We start from the raw sequence: 23,476 nt of genomic DNA on the forward strand, positions 1-23,476 counted from the left end.
TATTTTTTGAGTAATTTCTAAAATAACTCCTTATTTTTTTAGTAATTTCTCATATACAAATCAACACTTGAGTTCATTTTTATAAATAACCTCATCATTGGCTCACAACTCATAACAACCAACAACATCTAGACCCCCATCACTGTTCCTCTAAACATCACCTCATTGACTCATTACTCACAAGACCCCCATCACTGTTCCTCATTACTCACAAGACCCCCATCACTGTACCTCATTGACTCATTACTCACAAGACCCCATCACTGTACCTCATTACTCACAAGACCCCATCACTGTACCTCATTGACTCATTACTCACAAGACCCCATCACTGTACCTCATTGACTCATTACTACAAGACCCCCCACTGTACCTCATTGACTCATTACTCACAAGACCCCATCACTGTTCCTCATTGACTCATTATCACAAGGACCCCATCACTGTACCTCATTGACTCAACATCACAAGATCCCCATCACTGTACTCATTGACTCATTACTCACAAGACCCCTCATCAGCCTCATTGACTCACATTACAAGATCCCCATCACTGTACCTCATTGACTCATTACTCACAAGACCCATACTGTTCCTCATTGACTCATTACTCACAAGACCCCATCACTGTTCCTCACAAACTCATAACCTTTAAATCAACGATGTTTACTTAATTACCTTAAAGTAAACAAAACAAGAAAATAAATTCGATTACTTTAAAAATACTAAAATTACCTTAAAATAATTATAATTAAATTGATTCTATATATCAGTAAAATATAGATGTGACAAAATATATAGTATTGAGTATATGATATACTCTCTCTCTCTCTCTCTTAATATAACAATTTACCCTACTTAATCATCACCCATATAATATTAACATTATAGGGATATAATTAACCTACCCACATTATAATTTATATGAGCTATAACACGAATATATAATTGATATCCTACTTTCCTCTTCATCTTCTTCCCCCTCTCCCCTATACCTCCTCTTCCTCTCCTCTATCTTCCCCTTCCACTTCTCTTCTTCCCCCTTTCTCTTCTTTTACCCCCCCCACTTCCTTCCCATTCTTCCCATTTCTTCTTCCTCCTCCTCCTCCCCCTCTTCCTCCTACCACATATGCGACAGGTGTAGCGGCCACCTTACCTGCGGTTAATTGACACGCCAGGTGAGGTTAGCGGCGGCGTTAACTAACATAGTGATTTAGTGAAAGAAGTTAAAAATGAATGGAAATATTGTGGTTAATGTTAATGAAAGTGTTAAGGTCTGGTTAATATAGTGATGTAGTGAAGGAGTTTAGATTGAATATAAAATGTGGTTAATCTTGTTAATACGTGTTAAAAATGTTAAAATGATAATTATTATCAGTTTATCCAACAGGTATATTAACACGCGTAGTTATAACACCGAAGAATTTTTTATAAATTTGTGATAAAAGACAATGAAAGAAAATGAAAAAACTCGTCACAAAAAATAATTGAGATAAATAATGATTAATAGAGTGGTAAAATAAAATACGTGATTGTGAAATGGAATTTTATTATTTTTTTAAAGTTTGAAAATATTAAAATAATTAGTTATAAAATTACTAACAAATTTTTTAAATTATTAAAAACTTAGATGAAAAAATAGGAACAAATAAACAAAAACAAAACAAAAAATTTTAAGTAATTATTATGAGTTAAATATTTTTTATACCAATTAATGAAAAAAATAGCCCCCAAAATTATTTAAAATATTAACAAAAATAAAATAATATCTAGAATTAAGATAAACCCAAAATAAACAAATAAGAACAGGTAATCCTTATTAAACACCTGAGCCTAAACAGGTAGGCCTATAGTAATTAGGAGCCTATATAGTAATTATTATCAAATTTAAGTGATATATATATAAAACCATTCAGGAATAGCAAAAGTATGTAATTATATATTTTAACGAAATTATCAAACTTTCAATTAATTATCAAATTATCCAGGTATGATATCCTTAATTAATAAACGTAACAGGTAATTATTTTCTTAATGAGGCCAATTATGATAAATTACCTGAAATATAAATTAAAAAAAAAAAATCCATTAAAAAATTCCCGAAAAATTCTTGACAGTTGACATAAATACGGTTTATATTAACACTTAAACCAAACAATAACATCAATCAAGACTTCTGTTAACTCAATAGCCAGCAAGATTAACCTTAACATATCTCTCAGTGTTAACATCTATTACCACAGGTCAGTTCTGTTTATAGTCGCAATAATGATTTAAATTAACATAACATTAACATAACATTAACATAACATTAACATAACATTAACATAACATTAACATAACATTAACATAGCATTAACATAACATTAACATAACATTAACATAACATTAACACCATGACAATAATCGTTAACAAGAGAGGACTCCAATTAAAATATTAACATCATAGTTAACAAACATGACTAATTAACATCAAAGTAAACAAGTAAACAAATTTAACAACAATAATTAACATAAGAGGCAAATATAGTTAATTATTTTAACTTTATTAGTAAAAAAACACCAATTAACAGGTTGGTATTAACAAACAAGAGTTAACAAATGGAAATTCACCAACAGGTGGGAAAAAAGTAACAGGTGGGAATAAAGTAACAGGAATAAAGTAACTGGTGGAAATAAAGTAACAGATGGGAATAAAGCAAAATTGGAATAAAGTAACAGTTGGGAATAAAGTAACTAATGGGAATTAAGTAACAGTTGGGAATAAAGTAACAGGTGAGAATAAAGTAACACGGGAATTAAGGAACAGTTGGGAATAAAGTAAGAGATGGGAATTAAGTAACAGATGGGAATTAAGTAAGACATTCCTTCGGGTTTAGTCATTGAGATATACTCCATCGGGAATATATCCTGTCGGGTGCTTGTTCCGTCGAAGAATATGCTCTGTCGGTATATAGACATAGGCCGTATTCTGTCGGCTGTCTGCTTGAATATACTTAAGCTGTCGGGAATATAAGTCTGTCGGGAATTAACAATGCTCATGTTTTATCCCGTCTAGTACAGGTGTTAATGATGGGGCAGTACAGGTGTTAATGATGGGGGCATTACAGGTGTTAATGATGGAGGCAGTACAGGTGTTAATGATGGGGCAGTACAGGTGTTAATGATGGGGGCAGTACAGGTGTTAATGATGGGGGCAGTACAGGTGTTAATGATGGGGCAGTACAGGTGTTAATGATGGGGCAGTACAGGTGTTAATGATGGGGGTACAGATGTTAATGATGGGCAGTACAGGTGTTATGATGGGGGCAGTACAGGTGTTAATGATGGGGGCAGTACAGGTGTTAATGATGGGGCATTACAGGTGTTAATGATGGAGGCAGTACAGGTGTTAATGATGGAGTACAGGTGTTAATGATGGGGGCAGTACAGGTGTTAATGATGGGGCAGTACAGGTGTTAATGATGGGGCAGTACAGGTGTTAATGATGGGGCAGTACAGGTGTTAACGATGGGGGCAGTACAGGTGTTAATGATGGGAGTAGTACAGTGTTAATGGTGGGGCAGTACAGGTGTTAATGGTGGGGCAGTACAGGTATTAATGATGGGGCACAGGTGTTAATGATGGGCAGTACAGGTGTTAATGATGGGGCAGTACTGGTGTTAATGGTGGGGGCAGTACAGGTGTTAATGATGGGGGCAGTACAGGTGTTAATGATGGGGCAGTCAGGTGTTAATGATGGGGGCAGTACAGGTGTTAATGATGGGGGGTACAGGTGTTCATGATGGGGTAGTACAGGTGTTAATGATGGGGGCAGTACAGGTGTTAATGATGGGGGCAGTACAGGTGTTAATCAGGCGTTCAGTACAGGTGTTAATCACGTATTCAGTACAGGTGTTAATCAGTCGTTCAGTACAGGTGTTAATCACGTATTCAGTACAGGTGTTAATCAGTCGTTCAGTACAGGTGTTAATCAGGCGTTCATTACAGGTGTTAATCACGTATTCAGTACAGGTGTTAATGAGTCGTTCATTACAGGTACGAGACAGGTGTACATACAACAGAGCAGTAAACACACTGTACGTCACTTAACAAGCACGAGGCAGGAAGCACCACTAATGAACTACCAATTAAGTGGCATTATAACATTTTAAGACAGCCATTTCCTGCGTGCTGTTAGGAGGAGGAACAGCACTAATAACAGCACCCAGGCTTTGTTACAGCACTAACTAACAGCTGAGGAGAACCAAATATGGGCTATTTCTGCTGCTCTACATGTGTGTGTGTGTGTGTGTGTATGTTGTGTGTGTGTGTGTGTATGTTTTTTGTGTGTGTGTGTGTATGTTTTGTGTGTGTGTGTGTGTGTGTGTGTGTGTGTGTGTGTATGTTTTGTGTGTGTGTGTGTGTGTGTGTGTGTGTGTTCTACGTCTAACATGGGCGCAGAGGTCAGATGGGATTAGGAAAGTGGGCAGTATTATAAAGCCGTTCTCCTACCCCCACCAGCTGTTCTCCTACCCCCCACCTGCCGTTCTCCCCACCCCACCAGCCGTTCTCCCTACCCCCACCAGCCGCTCCTCCTACCCCCACCAGCCGTTCTCCCCACCCCCACCAGCCGTTCTACCCCACCAGCCGATCTCCTACCCCACCAGCCGTTCTCCCACCCCACCAGCCGTTCTCCCACCCCAAGCCGTTCTCCTACCCCCACCAGCCGTTCTCCTACCCCACCAGCTGTTCTCCTACCCCACCAGCCGTTCTCCTCCTACCCCACCAGCTGTTCCTCCCTACCCCCACCAGCAGCTCTCCTACCCCACCAGCCGTTCTCCTACCCCACCAGCCGTTCTCCTACCCCCACCAGTTGCTCCTTCCTACCCCACCAGCTTGTCTCTCCACCCCCACCAGCCGTTCCTCCCACCCCCCACCAGCCGTTCCCTCCTACCCCCACCAGCCGTTCTCCTACCCCACCAGCCGTTCCTCCTACCCCCCACTGCTGCTCCTCTACCCCACCAGCTGTTCTCCTACCCCCACCAGCCGCTCTCCCACCCCCACCAGCCGTTCTCCTACCCCACCAGCCGTTCTCCACTCCCACCAGCTGTCTCCTCCTACCCCCACCAGCCCTCCTACTCCCACCCAGCTGTTCCTCCTACCCCCCACCAGCCGTTCTCCCACCCCACACCAGCCGTTCTCCTACCCCCACCAGCCGTTCTCCTACCCCACCAGCCGTTCTCCCACCCCCAATGCCGCTCTACCCCACCAGCTGCTCTCCTACCACCCCACCAGCCGTTCTCCTACCCCCCACCAGTTCTCCTACCCCCACCTGCCGTTCTCCCACCCCCACCTCGCCGTTCCCTCCTACCCCACTTGCTGCCCTCCTACCCCCACCTGCTGCTCCTCCCACCCCCCACCTGCCGTTCTCCACCCCACCAGCCATTCTACCCCACCAGCTGCCCTCCTCACCCCCACCAGCCGTTCCTCCTACCCCCACCAGCCGTTCTCCCACTCCCCACCAGCCGTTCTCCCTACCCCCAACCTGCTGTTCTCCCTACCCCACCAGCCGTTCCCTCCTACCCCCACCAGCCGTTCTCCTATCCCACCAGCCGTTCTCCTACCCCCCACCAGCCGTTCTCCCACCCCCACCTGCCGTTCCTCCTATCCCACCAGCCGTTCTCCTACCCCTATCAGGAGAGAGGCAGAGTCGTAAACGGGATAATTAATAACCAGAGTCGTTTAACAGTATATATTTACCCGTTAAACAGTAGATATCAAGAGGTCGGTCCGTTAAACAGAAGATATATAAACAGATAGACCCGTTAAACAGAAGGTATCAACAGATGTTAACTAGTCTAACAGGGAGGCGAGGTAGTTTACCCCTGAGGCCAACTGTTTATCAGAGTATAATAGTGCACGCCGCCATAACCTGCTATAAGAGGGTAGAGTGGCTACTGTTGTTGTTAGTGGCGCTACTGTTGTTGTGGCGCTGTTGCTGTAGTGGGCTACTGTTGTGTTAGTGGCGCATGTTGTTGTTAGTGGCGCTACTGTTGCTGTTAGTGGCGCTACTGTTGCTGTAGGGCTGTGTTGTGCACTGTTGTTGTAGTGGCGCTACTGTTGCGTTGTGGCGTATGTTGTTAGTGGCGCTACTGTTGTTGTTAGTGGCGCTACTGTTGTTGTTGGGCTACTGTTGTTGTTAGTGGCGCTACTGTTGCTGTTAGTGCGCTACTGTTGCTGTGAGCTGCGCTCTGTTGTTGTTAGTGGCGCTACTGTTGTTGTAGTGGCGCTACTGTTGTTGTTAGTGGCGCTACTGTTGCTGTTAGTGGCGCTACTGTTGCTGTGAGCTGCGCTACTGTTGTTGTTAGTGGCGCTACTGTTGCTGTTAGTTTCGCTACTGTTGCTGTTAGTGGCGCTACTGTTGCTGTTAGTGGCGCTACTGTTGTTGTTAGTGGCACTACTGTTGCTGTTAGTGGCGCTACTGTTGCTGTTAGTGGCGCTACTGTTGCTGTTAGTGGCGCTACTGTTGCTGTTAGTGGCGCTACTGTTGCTGTTAGTGGCGCTACTGTTGTTGTTAGTGGCGTACTGTTGCTGTTAGTGGCGCTACTGTTGTGTAGTGGCCTGCTGTTATGCGCTACTGTTGCTGTTAGTGGCGCTACTGTTGCTGTTAGTGGCGCTACTGTTGCTGTTAGTGGCGCTACTGTTGTTGTTAGTGGCCTACTGTTGCTGTTAGTGGCGCTACTGTTGCTTAGTGGCGCTACTGTTGTGTTAGTGGCGCTACTGCTGTTAGTGGCGCTACTGTTGTGTTAGTGGCACTACTGTTGCTGTTAGTGGCGTACGTTGCTGTTAGTGGCGCTACTGTTGCCGCTACTGTTGCTGTTAGTGGCGCGTTTTACTGTTGCTGTAGTGGCGCTACTGTTGCTGTTAGTGGCGCTACTGTTGTTGTTAGTGGCACTACTGTTGCTGTTAGTGGCGCTACTGTTGCTGTTAGTGGCGCTACTGTTGCTGTTAGTGGCGCTACTGTTGCTGTTAGTGGCGCTACTGTTGCTGTTAGTGGCGCTACTGTTGTTGTTAGTGGCGCTACTGTTGCTGTTAGTGGCGCTACTGTTGTTGTTAGTGGCGCTACTGTTGCTGTTAGTGCGCTACTGTTGCGGGCGCTACTGTTGTTGTAGTGGCGCTACTATGCGTTAGTGGCGCTACTGTTGCTGTTGTGGCGCTACGTTTTGCGTTTGTTAGTGGCGCTACTTGTGTGTTAGGCTACTGCTGTTAGTGGCGCTACTGTTGCTGTTAGTGGCGCTACTGTTGCTGTTAGTGGCGCTACTGTTGTGTTAGTTGCCACTGTTGTTGTTGTGGCGCTACTGCTGTTAGTGGCGCTACTGTTGCTGTTAGCGGCGCTACTGCTGTTATTGGCGCTACTGTTGTTGTTAGTGGCGCTACTGTTGCTATTAGTGGCGCTACTGTTGTTAGTGTACCTGAGGAGAGTGTGGCAGCTGTAGGGAGTGTCACTGATCTGATTTTCACTCTTCCCTCCTCCCATCTTCTCAACCCCTTTCTCCCCCACCTCTACTACATTTTCTTCCCCATCTCTCCCTACCCCTCCTCCCCATCCTACTCTCCTCCCCATCTCTCCCTACCCCTCCTCCCCACCCTTCCTCCTCCCCATCTTCTCAACCCTCCCTCCCCACCTCTACTACCTTTTCTTCCCCATCTCCCTCCCCCTCCTCCCACCCTACTCTCCTCCCCATCTCTCCCTACCCTTCCTCCCCACCCTATTCTCCTCCTTCTCTCCCCACCTTACTTTCCTCCCCATCTCCTACCCCTCCTCCCCCCACCCTACTTCCTCCCCCATCTCCCTCCCCTTCCTCCCACCCTACTCTCCTCCCACCTCTCCCCACTCTACTTCTCTCCCCATCTGCCCCTACCCCTCCTCCCACCCCACTCCCTTCCTCCCCACACCACTCTTCCTCCCCACCTCCTGTGTCTATACAACAGACGCCCACCATAGACAATATTGACAAAACTATTTATATTCATATTAGGAAAGTTGTACAGGTGTGCATATCTGCAGGTGTGTGTGTGTGTGTGTGTGTGTGTGTGTGTGTGTGTGTGTGTGTGTGTGTGTTAACGTCTACATGTGTTCACCTTTACTCCTCGTGTCTACATTTATTGAACTATTTTCTTTTTACAGACTATTAACTTGATACAGTATTACCAGCATCCTCTCATCACTGTTACCAAGTCATGAACACACAGCTTATTTTACCTGAAGTTTAATTACCCTAACGCTAACCTAACCTAACCTATCCTATCGCTAACCTAACCTAACCTCAACCTAACCTAACCTCAACCTAACCTAACCTAACGCTAACCTAACCTAACGCTAACCTAACCTAACCTAACGCTAAGCTAACCTCACCTAATCTGACCTAACCTAACCTAACGCTAACCTAACGCCACCTAACCTAACGCTAACCTAACCTCACCTAACCTAACCTCACCTAACCTAACCTAACCTAACCTAACCTCATACCTTGTAACGAGACCACACTCTCCTGATGCTGTTTTCCCTCAGTAATATTAGCACCATTTAACATAATAATTACAGTCATTAATACACCGCGTCTTACACATCCTCTTCCTCGAGTAACATTAATGATGATAATTGTATTAAATTATACACTAACATACTTCAATTTTTCCTTATTAAATTCTGAACATTAAAAAACAACAATAAACAAACACCATTAACAATCAATTAACATAAACACGTAAAATAAACAATTAACACAAACACTTAACATAAACAATTTCATCGTCCAAGTTTTCCTCCAATATTAGTGTAAAAAAATAATTGTAAGCAACTTCTTATTCAGTTTATTTCTCTCGTTAATCAGGTACAGTGCCAAGCTCCTTCAGGGATCTCTACTCCCGCTCCAGTCTATCCACGTCCTCATCTTCTGTCGCCTGCGTCACCACTCGACCTGACTCGGTACTCCCTCCCGTCCCTCCGTCAGTACGAGTTGGCTCAGCAGATGGTATCCCAGCAGGGAGCCGTCAGTAAACTGCTAGGTGGGTGGTGTGTGTGTGTGTGTGTGTGTGTGTGTGTGTTGCTTATATGGTGTTACTGTTAGCTGTTAATGTTCCTCCTTTCTGTTGTTTCTGTTAATAGTACTGTTGTCACTGTTACTTCCCAATATAACGATCCAATCCACAGCCACACTCCTCCTCCTGGCCACACCTGTTCGCCCCTTTCCTCTCAAACCACATCCTCTCACTCCTGACCACGCCCCTCTCAAACCACACCCTTCCTCATTCTGACCACGCCCCCTTCCTCCCTCTGACCACGCCCTTTCCCGTCACAGGGTCGCTACGGCCGCCTGGGATGATCGGGGGTCTAAGCCGAAGGTGGCGACGCCGCAGGTGGTGAACAAGATCGAGCAGTACAAGAGAGAGAACCTGACCATCTTCGCCTGGGGACCGGGAGAAGTTGAACTCTCAGAGCGTGTGTACCAACTCTACTGCGCCCTCCGTGTCCTCCATCAACAGGATCCTTAGGTGTCCTCTCTCTCTCTCTCTCTCTCTCTCTCTCTTTTTTTCTCTCTCTCTCTCTCTCTCTCTCTCCTACGTGTCCCCCGTGTCCTAATCAGTCCTACACGTAAAGTCATCCACGTGTCTTACCTTAACTGATTATACCAACAATTATAGGAAAAAAATATCTTATCTATAATCATACTAATAGTATTTACCTGAAGCAATCATGAACGTGTATACTTATTCGTGTCTATATGTTGTATATCCATAATTATACATATATAGTATAGCCACATTCATACACACTCTATACTCAAAATAATACAACTAACCAAATATTTTCACAGTTTTGAAGATAGTTGAAATGATAGGAGGTAGTGTGTTATGGTAGGAGGGTAGGAAGGTGCGTGTATGTGGTAGGAAGTGGGTTAGGTAGGAAGTGCATGTTAGGTTAGGTTGGGTGGTACACTGTCACCTGGCCCTCCACCCAGGTAACTCGCCAAGTAAGACTAGAAGCCGGTCCTCGCGGGTCGTATCTCAGTGAGTGTCAGTTCTAGTTACTGATTAAATTAGGATAAGTTAAGAGTTGGGCCCATACATATAAAGGGCTTATCAAGGGGCTATTAAGACAAGGGCTATTAAGACAAGGGGGCCTATTAAGACAAGGGGGCTATTACAAGGGGCTATTAAGACAAGGGGGCTATTAAGACAAGGGGGGCCTATTAGACAAGGGGCTATTAAGACAAAGGGGCCTATTAAACAAGGGGCTATAATGTCAAAGCATATGGCAAATGTACAAGACAGCATGTATTAAGACTGGGGCCAATGTACTGCAGCTCTCCAGACCAAGGTACTAACCCAGTTCCTCTCCTTCAGGAACCGGGCAGCTGAGAGGGCCGCTGCAGACTTCGCCAGGGCTGCGGGCTACGGGCTGTACCACCCATACGCCTTTCCCTGGGCCAACCCCGCCCTCCTCCCCCTCGCTCCTCCTTCCCCCTCCACGCCGCCACCGTCGAACAGGCCGCCCACAACACCGCCGCCGCTGCAGCCAAAGACGCAGCCGCCACATCTGGGAACCACTCTGACGGTGAAGGTGGGGAGGAGGAGAGGGAGGAGGGAGGAGTTGAGTGAGGAGGAGTTGCTGGAGGAGTGAGAGGGGTTGTTGGAGGAGGAGAGAGGTTGTTGGAGGAGTGAGAGGGGTTGTTGGAGGAGTGGAGGGGGTTGTTGGAGGAGTGAGAGGGGGTTGTTGGAGGAGTGAGGGGGTTGTTGGGGAGAGGAGGTTGTTGGAGGGGAGGGTGTGGAGGGGAGAGGGGTTGTTGGGGGGGGGTTTGGGGTGAGAGGAGGTTGTTGGGAGGAGAGTGAGAGGAGTGAGAGGAGGGTTATTAAGGAGAGAGAGAGAGAGAGAGGGCTGTACTTTTTTTTCCTGATAATATTCACCATTTAATCAATATATTTTTTTTTTATTATTATTATTACTGAAACATTTAATAAACAAACTATTATATTAATATTTTCTGCATATTTCTCTACTCTTCTTTATTCATTTTCTCTTCTCTAGTGTCCGTAAATCTTCATTCATTTTCATTATCTCTTTCTTTCTCTTGTCTCTCCTTTTTCCCTTTTATCTCTCTCCTTCCCTCTCTCTTCCCTTGTGTATAACCTTGTCTCTTCCCCATGACCAAACACACTTGGTTATTTCTCCATCATGACTCTTCGCTAGCACTCCCTATGTTCCTTAAGACCTGAGAGACATAAGTCCCCATTTCCCCATTAATTACAAAACTTCCCCCTAATAATCCCCATCTTCCCCATGACCTTAGAGGACTTCCCCCATTCATATCTATAAACAGCGTTTATTATCAAGTATAGCCAAACCTAACCTAACCTAACCAAACCTAACCTAACCTAACCTATTTTTCCTCCACACACACAGGTTCACCATCCCATAAGCACTCGTCGTTATCACAGCTACCATTGACCCCGTCTGACCTGACCTCCGCCTCACAGCTAGCCAATGAGGTCAGGTTCCGCTAAATCGCACCACCTTCAGTCCTGACCAACTGGAGGAGCTGGAGAAGGAATTTGAGAAGACGCAGTACCCTGACCTTCCTACACGTGAGAGATTGGCTGAGAAGACATTGTTATCTGAGGCGGGTGCGGAGGTTACAGGACCTGGCTGAGATCGTGGGCGGGTGTGTGTGTGGGGGGGTGGGGTGTGTGTGTGGGGGTAGGAAGAGGTGGGGGGAAAGGAGGGTGGTAAGGGGGAGGGGTGGAATGTAGGGGTGTGGATGCTGGTGTAGGTGGGGGGTGAGGGGTGGATGGGTGTGAGGGTGTGAGGAGGTAGTAGATTGGGAGCAGGTGTGAGGAGTAGGAGTTGTAAAGGTGTGGGTGTGATTGGTGGATGGGTGATGGGTATAGGAAGGGATGGGTGAGTGTGGGGAAGTGGTTGGTTCGTAAGTGGATGAGAGAGAGAGAGAGAGAGAGAGAGAGACAGCCACATGGACAAAAAACACACACACACACAATCATCACTATATAAACACAAGTCTAATCAACTCCACATCACAAAAACACCCTCAACTGTGCTGTATGGAATCACAGATAAACAAACCAAAACACCATCTCACACAGTTCAAAACATTCACGTTAGTTTGAAATTGTACATCACTAACCACAACTGTTTCTATGCGTTATTTCACCTCATTGTTTACTGTGTTTTGAAGCTTAGAATAAACTGTTTATTTGTGTATGTTGTTGATAAAATATAGTTTAGTGATTTATTTATAGTTATTGTAATAAGTCTTAAGTCTTGCTCAGGTTTGGATTAATATCAACACTGATGTCATATCTCTCTCTCTCTCTCTCTCTCTCTCTCTCTCTCTCCTTTTCTGTGGTGTTGAAATTTCTCCCTCTTTTTCCCCTTCTCTTTTACGTTCGCTTTCTCTAATTGTCTCTCTTTTCCCGCCTGTTTTCCTCTCTCTCTCTCTCTCTCTCTCTCTCTCTCTCTCTCTCTCCTAATAAGACTGGACTAAATTTTTAATGTTAATTCATGTTTGGTTAGGTTAGGTTAAGTTACTTTAAGTTAGGTTAGGTTAAGTTAGGTAAGGTTAGGTTGGGTTAAATGCTCTTAGAACTGGGGCCTAATTAACCTGTGTAAATGACTAAGCAAAGAACATGTAATCTTTTAATTAATAACATTAACAGTAAGCAATTAACAGGTGTACAGGTAAGCAGGTGTTTCTCAGCAGGTGTCCCATAGTATGCATGTAATATCAGATGTTTATTTAGGTAATGGCAGGTGTTTTATACCCGATTTCTGATGGCATGCAGGTGTTTGTAGCAGGTGTTCCATGGGAGATTTCTCATAGTAGATGTCTTATAACAGAAACTCAAATCAGGTGTCATAGCAGAAGGAAGATGAAGACAAGAGCAAGGTAGAACAAATAGGAGAGGTAGAGTAAGGTAGAGTGAGGTAGAGTAAGGTAGAGTAAGGTAGAGTGAGGTAGAGGAGAGAGTAAGGTAGAGTGAGGTAGAGTAAGGTAGAGTGGAGTAGAGTAAGGTAGAGAGGTAGAGTAAGGTAGAGTGAGGTAGAGTGGAGTAGGAGTAGAGTTGGGGTAGGTGTGCCCGCCCAGTGAGTAACTCTCCCCCTGGTTCCTGACAGGTGTGGTTTTCCAACAGACGGGCCAAGTGGAGGCGTCACCAGCAGCTGAGTGTCCTCCGCCCTTACTCCGACGACCCTCACCCTCACTCACCCAGGACGACTTCTCCTTACTCAGAAGTCGTGTCCAGTCCGGATATGTCGCCACACTCCCCCTCACCACTACCCCCAACAACGCCCTCCTCCTCCACCACCCCCACCACTACTCACCATACCACAGCCTCCACCACCACAGGAACACCACCACCAACACCAACAGCCTCCACCAACACTGCCGACGGTATCACCCCTGGCGGACACCACCACCACCACCACACCACCACCTGGGGCGCCACCATCATCACCGCCTCCCAGGGCTGTCTCGACCCTCCACCACCTCTTCACCATCAGCTGTCTTCCCATCGCCAACATCCGCCTTCACCCGCATCTGCCGCCGCCCCCAACCTCCCCACCCACCACCACCACCACCACCAGCACCACCCACACGCCCACTTCCACCAGAGCAGGATGTCGAGTCGCCCCCCACCTCCACCTCTGCTCCCCGCCAGCCTTCTCACCCTCAGTACCCGGGCTTCTCCCTCGGGCGTGACCTGACACTCACGCCCATCAACCTCTCTAACGCCCACGCCCACGCGAGGGAAATCATGGCGGCACAAGCGAGATCCTTCCTCAAGTGTGCCGGGCAGGCTGGCCGTTTCTTGAGTAGTCGAGATGATGACAGCGACATTGACGTCGATCTCGTGCACAAGGAGGAAGAGGAGGAGGAGGAGGAAGAAGAGAACCAGCATCGGCATAAGCAACAAGAGGAGGAGGAGGAAGACGAAGACGAAGAAGAAGTCGTGGAAGCGCAAGACCTCAGCGTTAAGAGGAGGAGGATAAGTACAGAAGAGGAAGAAGAAGAAGACAAAGAGGAAAAGAAAGAGGAGAATAAAAGTGAAGACGAGGAGACGAGTAAAGAAGAAAACATGGACGATGACTAAAGACAACTCTTCTTACTCTGAAACAAGAAGACAAAAACTCGCCAAGATGAATACAGAAAGAAACAAGACAGGAGCAAGGGCAGTTACTTGTCTGTCTGGGTCTTCTTACACTGTCTAAAGCACCGCGTCTCTCTCTCTCCACCTCCCGGAATAGACAGACAAGACACCCCACCTGTCATTTCGTGTCTACCTGTCTCTTACTTGATGCCTCACCTGACAGTATTAACTCTTTCGGATCACCTGAAGATTAACCACCCTAACTTTAACCTAATCCATCCCCTCCCCAGGTAATGTTAAAGTGTTTAATCATCAGGTGAAGTAAACCAGGTGGGTTAATTTCCAGGTGATCTAATTATTTGGTCAATTATTTGCTACCAACAAAGTGTCAGAAACATTAACAATAATTAAAACCAAAACTCAAAAGTCACATTTTACCTTAAAAAAGTAAACTGGTCTGATTAAGTTAATAAGATAAGATTTGATAATTATGCTTTATTTATTTGTTTTAATTTATTCTCAAGGAAGCTAAGTATTATGACCTTTGTGACGAGGGTTTTAATGTGGCCATATGAGTGAGGTAAGACTTGGCCACCATCACACCTCCTGGCCACCATCACACCTCCTGGCCACCACCATACCTGGTCACATCACTTGGCCTAAAACAAACGTACCTAAATAGTGATTGACAATGATGTATTGTAGTGATTTTAGGTAAATTATAATGACCTAAATTAACTCTCCTTAACTCATTATTTACAATGGTCTATAATTAATCCCAGATAAACTATGATGATTTGTAACGAGTAGAAAATAATGACTGATGATAATCCACAATGACAAATAATGACTGTAATGATCGAATAATGTCCCATACAATGACCTCAGGTGACATACAATGAACAGGTAATGTTCTGTCATAATTATTATCAACAAAAACCAAAACAAACCCAAAAATGACCTAACAACACACTAACCCAACATGACCTAAGGTGACCTCCGGTAATGACGTCATAATAACACGATAATGACCTTTGTTCAACCGTGACCTACCACATGACCTTTACTGACCGGAAGTCACCCAAGGACAACTCACCAACTGAGAAGAATGACCCAGTGTCTTTACAAGTGACCTGATAATTACCACCGGTGACCCCTCGGTGACCTGTTGTGACCTAATTCTCAAAAACAACGACGATAATTCTCCTTTATAGCCACAATCAGTTTAGTACTATATAAACACATGTATATATATATATTCACAGATACAAACCTATTATGCTTGTAACTCTCACTGGCCGCTGTGCTGAGCTGCCATCGGTGTGTCAGACAGCTGTAGATGTTTATGTTAAATGAGGTTAATTGTGTACGCTGTTACCTGTGTACGCTGTTACCTGTGTACGCTGTTACCTGTATACGCTGTTACCTGTGTACGCTGTTAACCGTGTACGCTGTTACCTGTGTACGCTGTTAACTGTGTACGCTGTTACTTGTGTACGCTGCTGTTACAGGTGTACGCTGTTACCTGTGTACGCTGCTGTTACCTGTGTACGCTGTTACCTGGGTTAATCCCCTCTCACCACTATTCATGTAAAGCACCAAAGACGTATTTTTAGTTCAATTTGCACAAGTTTTAATATTAATGTAAATAAGAAAGCAACTCCTGAATCAAACGAGGTAGTTCTTAAGGGTAGTTGAGTAATTAGTCTTGTTGTAATGACTCGCTGTTGTAATGTTATGTTATATGATGAATGTAATGTGTTGGCTGATTGGTTAGAAAGAACCCCATAACCCCCTCCCATCCCTTTCCCGCTCATATCCCTCTCAACCCCTCTCCTTCCCTCTCAACCCCTCTCCTTCCCTCTCAACCCCTCTCCTTCCCTCTCACCCCGCTTCCTTCCTCTCATTCCTTCACCTCCCCTTCCCTCTCACACCCCTCTTCCTTCCCTTCACCCCTTTCCTCCCTCTCACCTCCTCTCCTTCCTTTCATCACCCTCCACTTCCATCCACAAGTATAGAGTCGTGCTAATAGGCCCCATCCTACTAGGCCCCAACCCTACTAGGGCCCCAATCCTACTAGGCCCCATCCTACTAGGCCCCAATCCTACTAGGCCCCAATCCTACTAGGCCCCAATCCTACTAGGCCCCAATCCTACTAGACCCCAATCCTACCAGGCCCCAATCCTACTAGACCCCAATCCTACCAGGCCTCAATCCTACTAGGCCCCAATCCTACTAGGCCCCAATCCTACTAGACCCCAATCCTACTAGACCCCAATCCTACTAGACCCCAATCCTACTAGACCCCAACTTACTAGGCCCCAACGTAACCATTTCGATTAGGATCCAATCACAACAGAGACCCAATTCTTAAAGAGGCCTGGAACCCATTGGTTAAATTAGGATAGTTAAGGTAAGGGCCTAGTAGATCTGGGGGCCTATAAGACCTGGGGCCCATCTAAAACTATATACCAATTGTGTTATTGTTATTATGAATAGTCTGTGTAAAGGTGTTTTAAGCTGTCTGTCTGTTTGTCTGTTAGTCTGTTTGTCTGTTAGTCTGTTTGTCTGTTTGTCTGTTAGTCTGTTTGTCATGACCAAGTGATGAATGAGTGAATAACGTTATGAGTTAATTATGAGAATGAATAAACCACACCTGAGTTATACACACCTTAATGAACATCTTGTGTAGTGAAGAACTTATATTTATGAACAACACCATGAACAACTTGTTATAGAGGAACAGTTTGTGTTATGGAGAACATTATAACACTGGTAACATGTATTATGAAGAACTTACTAAATATGTGTTAGATTAATAGTTTATTAAATAATTTGTGTTATACCATCAGTGTGTGTGTGTGTGTGTGTGTGTGTTCATGTCCGTGTGTGTGTGTATGATGTCCGTGGTGTCATGAACGTAATGGTAATTAGTCTAGTTAACATCCGCCAAAGATTTCCACCCATTATTGTTTTCATCTACACTTAGTATATTTATTACCTGTCTGTCTGTCTGTCTGTCTGTCCCGGTGAATCCTGAGTCTGTATACTGAGAGTGGGGTAGGGGGAGTGGGAGGAGGGGTAGGGAGAGTGGGGTAGGGGGAGTGGTAGGGAGTGTGGAGGAGTGGGAGGAGGGGTAGGGGGAAGGGGTAGGGTTATACATGTACCCTCGTCCGCGTGCATTTTGACTCGTACTCATTCAGGATAAGTGTGTGTGTGTGTGTGTGTGTGTGTGTGTGTGTGTGTGAGAGAGAGAGAAGATTTACACACAAACGTAAATGCAAAAGTAGATGTAAATTGTAAATTATTTATGTATATTTTACAAACTGGTCACATATTGAGGCTTTTAGCATTTAATAGGATCCAATTTTACCCCAATTTAACCTATTTAGGATTGGTGGATTTGGATCTTAATGGGTCCTAGTTCTAATGGGGGTGTTCCAATCCTTGTGGTTAGGTTAGGTTAGGTTTGGAATGGATTAGTTTGGTGGTATGATTGGGGCCTATTAAAATTGGAATGTCGAGAAAATAGACCTATCAGAACTGGAACCCTATTAGACTGGGACCTATTAGAACTGGGACCTATTAGAACTGGGACCTATCAGAACTGGAACCTATCAGAACTGGAACCTATTAGACTGGGACCTATTAGACTGGGACCTATTAGAATTGGGGCCTATTAGAACTGGGGCCTATTAGAACTGGACCTATTAGAACTGGGACCTATTAGAACTGGGACCTATTAGAACTGGGGCCTATTAGAACTGGGGCCTATTAGAACTGGGGCCTATTAGAACCTGTGGGCCTATTAGAACTGGGGCCTATTAGAACTGGGACCTATTAGAACAGGGGCCTATCAGACTAAAACCTATTACAACTGGGGCCTATCAGAACAAAGAGCTCGGTTTCCCTTACCCAGTATGACTCGCCTAGTCTGACTCGCCCAATATGACTAGCAGATGCTGACTCCCAATATGACTCGCCTAGTATGACTCGCCTAGTCTGACTCACCCAATATGACTCGCCTAGTATGACTCGCCTAGTCTGACTCACCCAATATGACTCGCCTAGTATGACTCGCCTAGTCTGACTCACCCAATATGACTCGCCCAGTATGACTCGCCCAATATGGCTCGCCCAATATGGTTCGCTAGTGTGTAAGTCAGATCATTGCACGTGCCTTAGTAGCTGTAAGAGTGTAAGCACATAGAGAAAATTAGTGTAAAAATAATAATGTTTTGGTCTTATTTACCTTAAGTTTTTTTTTACATTGTCGTTGTTATTTATTTGTTATTTTTTATTTTTTATTGATTATTATTCTTGTTATTATTTATTTTATTTTTATTTTTTGTATTTATTATTATTAGTGTTGTTGTTATTATTCCCAACTTATATCACAAACAAACATTAAAATCAACAAATAAACAAAAAATAAGAAAAAATACGAGAACAAAAAAAATCACTTACAAAAAACTTAGTTGTGGAGGGGAGAGGTGGAGGGGAGGGGGATGGTTGTGGGAGGAAGGGGGATGTTTGTGGTGGAGGAGAGGGATGATTGTGGTGGAGGAGGGATGGTTGTGGTGGAGGAGGGGATGGTTGTGGTGGAGGAAGGGATGTGTGGTGGAGGAAGGGATGGTTGTGGTGGAGGAGGATGGTTGGGTGTGGGAGGGGATGGTTGTGGTGGAGGAGGGAATGGTTGTGGGAGGAGGGGGATGGTTGTGGTGGAGGGGGATGGTTGTGGTGGAGGAAGGGATGGTTGTGGTGAGGAGGGGATGGTTGTGGTGGAGGGATGGTTGTGGAGGAGGGGGATGGTTGTGGTGGAGGAGGGGATGGTTGTGGTGGAGGAGGGGGATGGTTGTGGAGGAAGGGGATGGTTGTGGTGGAGGGGATGGTTTGTGGAGGAGGAGAATGGTTGTGGGAGGAGGGGATGGTTGTGGTGAGGAAGGGGATGGTTGTGGTGGGAGGAGGGGATGGTTGTGGTGAGGAGGATGGTTGTGGTGGAGGAAGGGATGGTTGTGTTGAGGAGGGGATGGTTGTGTTGGAGGAGGGGATGGTTGTGAGGAGGGGAGGTTGTTGGAGGAGGGGGATGGTTGTGGTGGAGGAGGGGGATGGTTGTGGTGGAGGAGGGGAAGGTTGTGGTGGAGGAGGGGGATGGTTGGTGGTGTGGGAGGGGGATGGTTGTGGTGGGAGGAGGGGATGGTTGTGGTGGAGGAGGGGGATGGTTGTGGTGGAGGAGGATGGTTGGTGTGAGGGGATGGTTGTGGTGGAGGAGGGGATGGTTGTGGGAGGAGGGGATGGTTGCGGTGTGGGAGGGGATGGTTGCGGTGTGGGAGGGGGATGGTTGTGGTGGAGGAGGGGGAAGGTTGTGGTGAAGGAGGGGGATGGTTGCGGTGGAGGAGGGGAAGGTTGTGGTGGAGGAGGGGAAGGGTGGAGGAGGGGATGGTTGTGGTGAGGAGGGGGATGGTTGTGGTGGAGGAGGGGAATGGTTGTGGGAGGAGGGGATGATTGTAGAGAGTTACACAGCAGGTGACGTGATACAGAGAACCTGTCTTAGGTAGCTCTCTCTCTCTGGTTTATTGTGTAATGTATATGTGAAGGAGAGAGAGAGAGAGAGAGAGAGAGAGATTTAACCCTACCCTGTCAATACATTAACCCCGCGGTTAATGAAGTATGACAAGGCGATGACTGGCCGTTATTACCGCCAATGAAAATCAATGGCGCTCAGTAATGACCAATCAGAAGCAGGTAATTACATCTCGTGGGAACAAAAGAGAGGTGCTGGCCGCTGGCTGGCTGCCTCCATGACACCACGCTGGCTGGGGAGAGGGAGAGGAGGAGAGGGGAGATAGGAAGAGGAGAGGAAAGGGAAAATGACTACAAGAGAAGAGATGGGGAGAAATGGTGGAGGGAAAGGGGAGAAGAGGTAGGGGGTGTGTTAATGGTGGTGGTTATGGCTGGGAGGGAGGGAGGGTGGGGGGGGGGTCACGGGGAGGGGTTACCTGAGGAAGGGGGGTGGAGGAAGGGGGAGGAAACATGGGGATGAGATGGTTTGATTATAAGGATGAATCACCCTCTTTATTTCTCAATTCATCACCCTCCCACTCATCTCCTTCCCCATAGCAATCACCCCTTTTCTACCCCTATGAGAACCCCACTCACCTACCTCTCTCCCTCGGCAAGAGTAGAGACATGGAGAAAGAGGAGGTGGGGAGAAGTCTGTCTGTCTGTCTGTCTGTCTGTCTCTGTCTGTCTGTCTTAACCTCGTACTTTCTCAATTTTCTCACCGTCCATCCTCAACACACACACACACACACACACACACACACAGAAGTTATCAAAAGACTGAGTTCCTCCTGACGCGGTGTGAAGACAGACGACCCCTCTTCAGGCCACGAAGTATTGTACTCGCAGAAGGTGATTGATAGCGTCTCGTCCTGGGGAGCCAACAGTATCTAGCCTACGGTCGTCCTGGGATAGGTGTCCAAGTGCGGTGTAATTACGGCGATTGTCTTGTCGGGTTGTTTATGTGTGGGGGAGGGGAGTGGTGGGGGAGGGAGTAGGGTAGGGGGGATGAGAAGGGGTAGTGAGAGTGGTGAGGGTAGTGGTGGAGGGGATAGTGGTGGGGAGGTATTGGTGGGGAGAGGGAGTGGTGGGGGAGGGGGTAGTGGTGGGGAGGGTGAGTATGGGGGAGGAGAGTGTGGGGAGGGGAAGGGTGGGGAGAGGGGAGGAGGAGAGGGGAGTGGTGGGGGGAGGGGTAGGGGGTAGGGGGGGGAGGTAGTGGTGGGGAGAGTGGGGTAGGTGGTGGGAGGGGTAGTGGTGGGGAGGGATAGTGGTGGGGAGGGGAGTAGGGGAGAGGGTAGTGGTGGGGGAGTGGGGTAGTAGTGGAGGGAGGAGGAGGCAGTATGGGGGAGGGAGTAGTGGTAGTGGCAGGGAGGGGGGTAGTGGTGGGGAGTGGATAGTGGTGGGGGAGGGGGTAGTGTAGGTGAGTGGTGGGGGAGTGGGGGTGGGGGAGGGGGGAGTGGTGGGAGGGGTAGTGGCAGGGGAGGGGGTGTGATGGGGAGGGGGTGGTGGGGAGAGGGGGATTAGTGGTGGGGAGAGGGGTGGCAGGGGAGAGGGGCAGGGGAGGGGGGTAGGGGAGGGGTGTAGTGGAGGGGGCAAGGGGTGTAGGAGGGGAGGGGGTGGCGGGGAGAGGGGCAGGAGGAGGGGTAGTGGTGGGGAGGGGTTAGGTGGGCAGGGAGGGGGTAGTGGGAGGGGGGGTAGTGGTGGGGGAGAGGGGGGATTAGTGGTGGGGAAAGAGGTAGGTGGGGAGAGGGGGGTAGTGGCAGGAGAGGGGTAGTGGTGGGGGAGAGAGGTAGGGTGGGGGGGAGGGGGAGGTGGTGGGGGAGGAAAGAGGGAGTTGGTTGTGGTGAGGGGGAAGGATAGTGGTGGGGGGAGGGGGAGTAGTGGTGGGGAGGGGGGAGGTGGGGGGAGGGGAGAGGGTGGGGGAAGGGGAGTGGGGGTGTGGGTGGGGAAGGGGAGTGGTGGGGGGAGGGGGAGGGGAGTAGGGTGGGGGAGGGAGGGTGGGGGAGGGGAGTAGTGGTGGGGGGAGGGGAGGTGGGGAGGGGGAGGGGAGGTGGGGAGGGGGAGGGGAGAGAGGGGAGAGGGGGAGGGGGAGAGGGTTGGTTGTGGTGGGGAAGGGCGAGTGGTAGGGAGGGGGGAGGGAGGTGGGGGGAGGGTAGGGTGGGGGGGAGAGGGTAGTGGTGGGGAGAGAGGTAGGGTGGGGGGAGAGAGGTAGTGGTGGGGAGAGTGGTGGAGGAGAGGGTAGAGGTGGGGAAGGGGTGCTTGTCGTGGGGAGACGGTAGGTGGGGGAGGGGGAGCGTGGTTGTAGTGGTGGGAAAGAAGTGTGTTGGGTGTGGCTGTGATTGTGGTGGGGAGAGGTGGGTGATGGCTGTGGTAGGGGTTGTGTCGGGTGATGTGGGGGTGGTTAGGGGTTTGTTGTTGTGGTAGGGTACTAGTGGTTGATGGTGGGGTATGGTTGTGATGGATGGTATGGGGTGGGTGGTTATTATAGTGGATAGTAGAGAATAATTGTGGTTGTGGTTGGTTGTGGTGGCAATATCCACTCGTCCACCGCACCTAACAAATGTTCATATTTGGTACACAAGGTTACTATGGCAACCCACTGCACTATTTTATATTGGGGGGTGAGAAGGGGGAGTGAGAAGGGGGAGTGAGAAGGGGGGGTGTGAAGGGGGATTAAAAGGGTGTGTGAGAAGGGGGATGCAAAGGGGGTGGTCAGAAAGGGAGTAAGGAGGTCAGCGTCAAGGTCCCAAATATAAACAAAATATGGCACCATTTGGCTCAGCTCTATAGTCAATTCGGCGTCTCTTTTACCCCCTATAAGACCCTTGATAAAACTCCTACGTATTATCAGAAATATTCCTTAACGAGAAGTTCAATTTACAACATTTATTTACAGAGACATTTACAACCAAACAGAAGTTCTAAAGTTCACTATTTCAAATCGAACTTTTGTGAGGTAAGCCACACAGGTAAACTCTTAAAGGTAAACCATAAGTATTCAACACCTGACAAGTTATTTTACGGGTGTTATTTAGCTCGACTTTTACATGGAAATAAAAGCCCAGAAGTTCATTATTTCTATCATATGCAAAACCATGTTGGTGTGGTCGAGGCTCCCTCCCTCACACAACTGAGCCTTATAGAGACTAATAAGAGCACGACTACTTACAGGTACAATAATGCTGTTTTCTATTCACCCACGGTTGAAAGCCTTATATACAACAGGGTCATAAACACCATATGATCATACGATGCAATGTCCCACGAATTCAATGGGTGATTTTCGCCTTTACGTTGACGCAGGAGGGACGGGAGTACCCTATTCCACTGAAACGGTCCAATTTACAGCTTATTTTGCATAACCAAACATTGCCGGATACACCTTTTGCTAGCTTTTATCCGGATCTGACAGTGACATAAGTCTTTCGGATCAAGAGAGGCGAAATCAGTGGCTAAATTGTCCGGTGTATTACTAATTGGGCGTTGGTGGAGGCCATGTTGGTCTCGGGGTGATGTGAGAGGCCCTTTTGTCTCCCCCTCCCCCTCCTCCCCCTCCTCCTCCTCTTATTCTTCTTTTTCTTCTTCTGGTGGTTATGACTTTCTCCTCCTCACCCTCATCCTCTACCCCCCTCCCACTCTGTCGCATATTCTTCTTCCTCCTCCTCCTCCTCTTCCCCCTCCGTTTCTTCTTCTTCTTCTTCTTCTTCCTACACCTCCTCTTCCTCCTACACCACCTCCTCCTCCTCCTACCCTCGGCCTCTCCCCT

The 23,476-nt window shown here is 47.2% G+C and overlaps 1 protein-coding gene across 1 annotated transcript; it reads left to right on the forward strand.

Annotated features, from left to right (window-relative positions):
• Positions 1-8,885: 8,885 nt before the first annotated feature.
• Positions 8,886-13,768, forward strand: LOC121867550 (paired box protein Pax-6-like). The gene is given in 9 exon segments (XM_042367556.1): positions 8,886-9,051; positions 9,345-9,374; positions 9,377-9,458; positions 9,460-9,537; positions 10,390-10,423; positions 10,426-10,606; positions 11,447-11,542; positions 11,545-11,675; positions 13,175-13,768. Coding segments are annotated over 9 exon segments (1,260 nt in total). The 5' UTR covers positions 8,886-9,014; the 3' UTR covers positions 13,766-13,768.
• Positions 13,769-23,476: the final 9,708 nt, after the last annotated feature.

The sequence above is a fragment of the Homarus americanus genome, unplaced genomic scaffold (assembly GCF_018991925.1).
Source record: "Homarus americanus isolate GMGI-L3 unplaced genomic scaffold, GMGI_Hamer_2.0 scaffold23598, whole genome shotgun sequence".
In the NCBI taxonomy this organism is placed as follows: domain Eukaryota; kingdom Metazoa; phylum Arthropoda; class Malacostraca; order Decapoda; family Nephropidae; genus Homarus; species Homarus americanus.